The sequence below is a fragment of the Peromyscus leucopus genome, chromosome 1 (assembly GCF_004664715.2).
Source record: "Peromyscus leucopus breed LL Stock chromosome 1, UCI_PerLeu_2.1, whole genome shotgun sequence".
In the NCBI taxonomy this organism is placed as follows: domain Eukaryota; kingdom Metazoa; phylum Chordata; class Mammalia; order Rodentia; family Cricetidae; genus Peromyscus; species Peromyscus leucopus.
The window spans coordinates 44,902,136-44,909,441 of NC_051063.1; the positions used below are offsets into that span (position 1 = coordinate 44,902,136).

At 50.1% G+C, this 7,306-nt stretch overlaps 1 protein-coding gene across 1 annotated transcript; it reads left to right on the forward strand.

The window, feature by feature from the left end:
• Nucleotides 1-321: 321 nt before the first annotated feature.
• On the forward strand, nucleotides 322-3,831 carry LOC114702453 (cytochrome P450 26A1). Its single transcript, XM_028882899.2, has 7 exons — nucleotides 322-605; nucleotides 777-1,001; nucleotides 1,256-1,546; nucleotides 1,626-1,784; nucleotides 2,220-2,354; nucleotides 2,909-3,061; nucleotides 3,310-3,831. Exons 1-7 carry the CDS (start codon nucleotides 417-419, stop codon nucleotides 3,649-3,651), a joined length of 1,494 nt encoding a protein of 497 aa, XP_028738732.1. The 5' UTR covers nucleotides 322-416; the 3' UTR covers nucleotides 3,652-3,831.
• The last annotated feature ends 3,475 nt before the right edge of the window (nucleotides 3,832-7,306 follow it).

A 7,306-nucleotide genomic window follows, 5' to 3' on the forward strand; every position in this document is an offset into this window, starting at 1 on the left:
GGACAACCGAAAGACAGCTGGGAAGCCCAGGACTCCAAATTCCCGCTTCTCGGAACCCCGATCCACACACAACCCGCTCCCCTTCCCCCAACCGCTCCCTGCTGAGTCGGAGCTCAGAAAACCCGAGATAGGGGAGGCGGTGTTCCTAGCCCCGCACCCCAGGAGGCGCGCTCCGAGGGAAGCCGCCAGTGCGCCGCCTCTGCCTGGGCGCGGAACAAACGGTTAAAGATTTTGGGCAGCGCCTCGCGGGAGGAGGAGCTAGGGGCCAGATCCGCAATTAAAGATGAACTTTGGGTGAACTAATTTGTCTGACCAAGGTAACGTGGGCAGTAACCTGGGCGGCCTATAAAGAGGGCGCGCTGCAGGGTTCGGAGCGAGGGCGGCGGCGGCAGGTGGCGCGGAGACTGCTGCATGTCATGGGGCTCCCGGCGCTGCTGGCTAGTGCTCTCTGCACCTTCGTGCTGCCGCTGCTGCTCTTTCTGGCAGCCACCAAGCTCTGGTACCTGTACTGTGTGAGCAGCCGCGACCGCAGCTGCGCCCTCCCTTTGCCCCCCGGGACCATGGGCTTCCCATTCTTTGGGGAAACATTGCAGATGGTGCTGCAGGTAAGGGACTTCCCGGGAGTCCGCCTCAGCTCTGGGCCTGGGCTGAAGCCGGGATAAGTGTCCTCGCGAGGGAGGCGACTGCGGCTAGAAGAGGGGCTTAGACGGAGGCCAGTTGCTCCCCGGCGCCCCCTCACGCGGTTTACGGGTCTCTCTCCTCCACCTCCCTCGCAGCGGAGGAAGTTTCTGCAGATGAAGCGCAGGAAATACGGCTTCATCTACAAGACGCATCTGTTTGGACGGCCCACGGTGCGGGTGATGGGCGCAGATAACGTGCGGCGCATCTTGCTGGGCGAGCACCGGTTGGTAGCGGTGCACTGGCCCGCGTCGGTTCGCACCATCCTGGGCGCCGGCTGCCTCTCCAACCTGCACGATTCCTCTCACAAGCAGCGAAAGAAGGTGAGGGCGAGCTGGCAACGCCTTGGCTAGCAGGGAGACCTCATTCTTTGGCTTGGCTCAGACAAATAGATGCCGGGCGAATGCTAGGCTTATGAGGTGGGGACCAGGACCTTCTTTGAGATCCACTTTAGCTTTCCCCGCCAGCACAGTGCGTAGGTCTGGAGGCGCTGGGGGTTCCTGGAAGGGTACTTGGGAAGGCGGGGAAGGGGAGGAGGATAGAGGTTTGTAAAGCTCTCTACTCCTGGGTTGGTCAGGTGATTATGCAGGCCTTCAACCGTGAGGCACTCCAGTGCTACGTGCCGGTGATCGCCGAGGAGGTGGGCAGTTGTCTGGAGCAGTGGCTAAGCTGTGGCGAGCGCGGCCTCCTGGTCTACCCCGAGGTGAAGCGCCTCATGTTCCGCATCGCCATGCGCATCCTGCTGGGCTGCGAGCCGGGTCCGGCGGGCGGCGGAGAGGACGAGCAGCAGCTGGTGGAGGCCTTCGAGGAGATGACCCGCAATCTCTTCTCTCTCCCCATTGACGTGCCCTTCAGCGGGCTGTATCGGGTAAGGGCGGTTTGCGAAGTTGGAGCTAGGGGCGCGCAAGCCTGACGTCCGCTCACCGCCATGCTGTCTCCGCGCTCAGGGCGTGAAGGCGAGGAACCTCATTCACGCACGCATCGAGGAGAACATTCGCGCCAAGATCCGCCGGCTTCGGGCCGAAGAGCCGCAAGGGGATTGCAAGGACGCACTGCAGCTCCTGATTGAGCACTCATGGGAGAGGGGAGAGCGGCTGGATATGCAGGTGAGTAGCAATTTCAAAAGATGCCAGGGGTGAGGGATGTCTCTGGCTTTCCAGAACACTTCCTGGGAAAGTGTCCTGTCAGGGGCCCAGCTTCTCCCAGACTCCACTGATGGACCCCGAAGGTTGACGCTAGGTCTGGGGAGCTGTAGAAGAGGGTGGTTGCGCAACTGGAATGGTCCGGAGGTTCAAAGGGAAAGTCTCATTTGCAAAGATTAAAAGAACGTTGGGAGGTATTAATAAAACCAAGGCTTTACCTCGGTAGGTCGGGGAAGAGTAGAATTAAGGGAGTTTTGCGTTTTGTTTGCGTTCTTTGACTTTCTATGAGCAAAAACGTTTATCCCTGTAATCTTCCGTACAATATTCTCAGTTCGGTTCTTTGTAACGGTGCTGTAAAATTGCACGCTGATCTGAATAAACTTCCGTTTTTATCCTTAGGCACTAAAGCAATCTTCAACAGAGCTCCTCTTTGGTGGCCATGAAACTACAGCCAGTGCAGCCACATCGCTGATCGCTTACCTAGGACTCTACCCACATGTTCTCCAGAAAATCCGAGAAGAGATAAAGAGTAAGGTAGGAGGATTCTAGAGGTTCCCTGCTTGTCTAGGACATTCCCCTACTGCCCTGCCCCCCACTTTCCAGTGAGTGAGTTTGCTCCCTATACCGAGTGCTATGAAAGTGAAGGACCAAAGGCTAGGTGGGCCTGTCAGGGAGAGACTCGGCCTCCTGAATCAAAGAGGCAGCTCTTTGTGCTAAGATCTCTCTTGGGCAGAGTTTGACCTTGTGTTCCTGCTCCTCCTCCACCTTTTGCAGAACTGTGGAGATTACTAGTTTCTCCTTTCGTGGATTTTTGCCCATTCAAGAAAATGAATAGCGTGACTAGTGCCATAGCTGATCAGGGTGGGCAGTGTTGGTGAGGGGGACAGGTTATGACGCTTATACCTGATGAACAACATTCCCTGGCTGAAAATGGGTGGTCGCTTTAGACTGAGGAAAGGACTGGCTACTTCCCACTTATCCCCTCCCATCCAGAGCTTTTGGGTTTAGGTAACAGTCCTGTTGACATCAGCTGGCTTGATTTTATTGGAGTGCCCAAGAATCATTCCCCTCTGTATCTGTTTTAATAGGGCTTACTTTGCAAGAGCAATCAAGACAACAAGTTAGACATGGAAACTTTGGAGCAACTTAAATACACTGGGTGTGTTATTAAGGAGACCCTTCGATTGAATCCCCCAGTTCCAGGAGGGTTTCGGGTTGCTTTGAAGACTTTTGAGTTGAATGTGAGTTCTCCTCCTACCCCATCCCCCAGCCTGCCTGCTCTGCTATGGTTTCCAGCCTCAGCCTCCCTGAGTAGTGGCTTACTGCCTTCTACACTGTCCTGCTCTGTGGATACTCGGTTCAGGAACGAATCAATCCTTCCACTTGCCCTCTACTCTTAACCCCAACGTATCCATGATAACCTTTTGTTGTTGCAAGCTCAAGTCCGGCTTGTCGGTTCTTAGGACTTCATACATTTTTTTTTTTTCAGGGATACCAGATTCCCAAGGGCTGGAATGTTATTTATAGTATCTGTGACACTCATGATGTGGCAGATATCTTCACTAACAAGGAGGAATTTAACCCTGACCGCTTTATATCGTCTCATCCAGAGGATGCATCCAGGTTCAGCTTCATTCCATTTGGAGGAGGCCTTCGGAGCTGTGTAGGCAAAGAGTTTGCAAAAATTCTTCTTAAGATATTTACAGTGGAGCTGGCCAGGTATTGTGATTGGCAGCTTCTAAACGGACCTCCTACAATGAAAACCAGCCCCACTGTGTACCCTGTGGATAATCTCCCTGCAAGATTCACCCACTTCCGGGGAGATATCTGATGGGTATTTCAACTCTTGGACTTCTTTGAAGTGTACTTTTTTAAAATAGTGCCATGTTGCCTTTATTTAATTTCTAAATGTATAGTATAATATTTATATGTCTCTACTACAGCCCCATGGTCTTTAAATATTAAAATAATGAACTTGTATGATTTCCAAATAAAGTAAAATTAAAAAGTGCTTTTCTTGCTTGTAAGATTCTTGTTGGCAAGCTGGCCATGATAGTCCATGGCTGCAATCCTAGTACTTGGAAGGTAAGGGCAGGAAGAACAGGCATTCAAGGCCAGCCGGGGCTACAGAGATACTGTCTCAAAAGAACAAAGCACACCAACAGAAATTCCCGTTAGGAAAAACTGACTGGCTCAGGGTTGTACTTTGTGTATTTAAAATGATTCAGAGTGAAACCATAGTTCCCCTCGTGTTAGAAAATATGTATTATGTGTGTACTGTCTAAAGGCATTTTTGCAAATTCTTCTAAGGTAGTTGAGAGTCCATATTTTGAAACATTATCAAAGCGAATCAAGTTAGATTTATTAACTTACATTTTATGGGGCTGGGGATTGGATCGAAGGCCTCACGCGTGTAGGGGAAGCCTTTATCACCGAGGCACAGCTCCCTGTTGCCAGCCCAAAGTTAATTTGAGATTCTTTTCCTCTTGTGCTTTTGGGAGTTGAACCCAGAGCGATTTTAGTCCTTTGGTGCTGGTTGTTGACTTTAGAGTAGAGAAAGATGGTTCTGGAAAGGCAATGACGGCGGTGAATCGGGGAACGTTATTCTAGTGTAACAGGGTCAGCATGTCTAACATCTAAGTTAGCATAATTAATCCACGTCACATAGAGGCAGAACTTTTCTTTGAAGTTGATGTTGTAGATAAGACAGAGCCAGTCACTCTGATTATGGACAGTTCTTGACCAAAATGAAATAAAAAAAGAAAACTGCTGGTGTGTCACCTTTACTTAGACGTTGCTTCTGAAAACCGTGCTGGAAAAGGCAAGGCTGGTTTAGATAAGCTGAGCCCAGGCTTTCTTTAGTCAAGATGAGGCAGTAGGAGCAGATTTAGTTCACTGACAGATAAAGTTTTTATCTGTCTCTGGCAATAGGGTGTGAGGCTGACATGACTGATAAAATGGCCCCGTCATGACCCTGTGAACCTTGGCTAACCTCCTGGAAAGCACAGGTTTGCCACAGTCCTGACCCTGACATGGCCACGTTTCTAAACTGAAGGCCGGACTCAATCCAGAAAGGTTAGCCACGGTGACTAGCTTATGCAAGCACATTCTCCGTTTTGAAATGGCACAACCTGCTTACTGAACCTCTGACGGCTTGTAGGTTTTGGACTTTAAAATTTTCATTAAAAGTCGAGAATTTGGCAATACCACAGAAACCGGGTGGTCTGAAATAGGTGTTTGAACAGCGTTCTGTTGACAATTAGTCTTGCATATTCTACCTGACTTTAGTGTTTGGGTAGAACTACTTATTGCTGGATTCTTCTGATATTTAGAGGGCTTATTGAATAACCCACAATGCCTTACGGTATTGTGGCCTTGGACTGCACCATACAGAAATGAGATGGGCTGCCAAAGCTGCAGTAGTCTCTACTATGAAAAGGTGGTCCACCCTCTCCATAACATTTGCTCTAGATCTTTGCAGATAGATTGAGCTAGCTTGAGGGCATCATGATTACAGATTATTTATACAAGGCCATTTTAGGAAGATTTCAACACTTTGTATTTTGTTGGCGGGTGATTAACCTTTAATAACAATATCTTTGGTGACTTGAAGACAGTGAATACCCACCAGCTGAGTTCTATAAGAAACTTGAGCCATTTTAACATATAATTCAACTTCTTAAAAATCCACCTTAATTTTTTTTTAATGTGGAGAACTTTGAGGAAGGCGCTTGTGGCTTCTCAAGGCTACCTTTAGCTCAGTTATATTGTCCAGAATCCACCTCAAAAGTCCACCTCCAGTTCAGTCTCTGATCATGCTGTGGGTGCTGAGTGAAGGCAGGCTAGGTGTGTGGTGTGAGGCTGGGTGTTTGTGGGCTGTTGTAAAGGACATAGAGTGAGCCTGGGTTACACCTATCTGGGACAAGCGTGTTTATGGTACAAGCGCATGTGGGTCAGTGCCCACGTGATGGAGAAACGATGAGGAGTTGGCCAAAACTGTGGAAAGAGGGCAGTGGCCATAGAAATAGCCCTTGGGGCTCCCAGGACTCCCCACAGGGTTGGGGGCAGGTGGGATCACTCCCTGAGCTGTAGGTGGGCTCACCACACTCAACTGAGCCCTCTGCCTCCTGGCAGGGTTTACCCTTGTCATTTTCTGTACTTTGGTCTTCAGTCGGAGGTGTGGTGCCACCGACCACAGATCACTACCAGGGCAGGGATGTGAAGGGGAGAGCATCCATGCTCTGGAGGACTATATAGCCTCCTCTTAGCACATGCTGGAGACCCAGATAAGGAGATACCCCAGGAGTTTTGGAATCGGAAAAGACTTCCTGATGCCTCTCCTGCCCATCCCTAACCCTTACCTAACAGCTAGTAACATTCGCCTATTATCTTTCCAATTTTCTGCAGCCAACGGAGGGTCACTACCTCCTAACTTCCTTTCCTGGATCTCAGCACCCCTTGTGCCTCTGCTACAGCACTCTTTCACAAGCCATGGGTGAACTGGGGCTCCACGCCCCTCCCATACCCTGCGTGGTTTCAGGGCTTTTGCACTTTGCAAACCCCCAGAGATCCACAAGGGGGCAGACTTCTCCCTTCTATGCCAAGCTGGGGGTTCTGTGGCTTTTCCACCAGTGACCATGAATTCCAAAGTTGGGACATCCTGGTTCAAGGCTGCGTTGAGCCCTAGGTAGTCAGAAGCTGAAAAGCGCCAAGTAACTTAGCAAGTACTCCACAACAGGCCTGGCCCCTCTGGAAGGGATCACACACTCCAGGTTCACCTAGACCATCATTTGGCTCCAGAGGTGGCCACCAACAACTTGTAGACTGGGGATTCCAGTATTTCTCACACTGCCCATATTTTGGTCTATGCTATGTTACCCCCAGTTTTCCAAACACATGGGCAACCTAGTCAGTGTTTAGATGACCTGAACTCAATTCTGAAACCATCCCTTGAGAAAGATCACTGTGGGGGCTGTAGAGATGGCTCAGTTATTGAGAGCACATTCTAGTCTTGCAGAGGACCTGAGTGTGGTTCCAAGCACCTACACTGGGTAGCTCACAACTGTCTGTAACTCCAGCTCCAGGAGATCTGATGACCTCTTCTGGCCTCCAGGAGCACACACACACACACACCACCCAATACACATAATAAAAATAAAATAAGTCTGTTTGTTTGTTTTGAAACAGGGTCTCACCATGTAGCCCTGGCTGGCCTGGAGCTAACTGCGTAGACCAGGCTGTTGTCCAACTCAGAGATCTGCCTGCCTCAGCCTCTGGAGTGCTAGGATTAAAGGTGGGCACCACACCTGGCAACAATAAAAGAAAATCTTAAAAAGGAAGCAAGACCTCTAGGGATGATAGAGAGGTTGTGGTGGCTCCCACAAACAATAGGTCAACACTGTTGGAAATACAGGTTCAGACCTGCTCTTCTGAACAGAGCATGATTAGGAGGTTGGCCAGGGAGGAGGGTGTCAATGCCACCATGT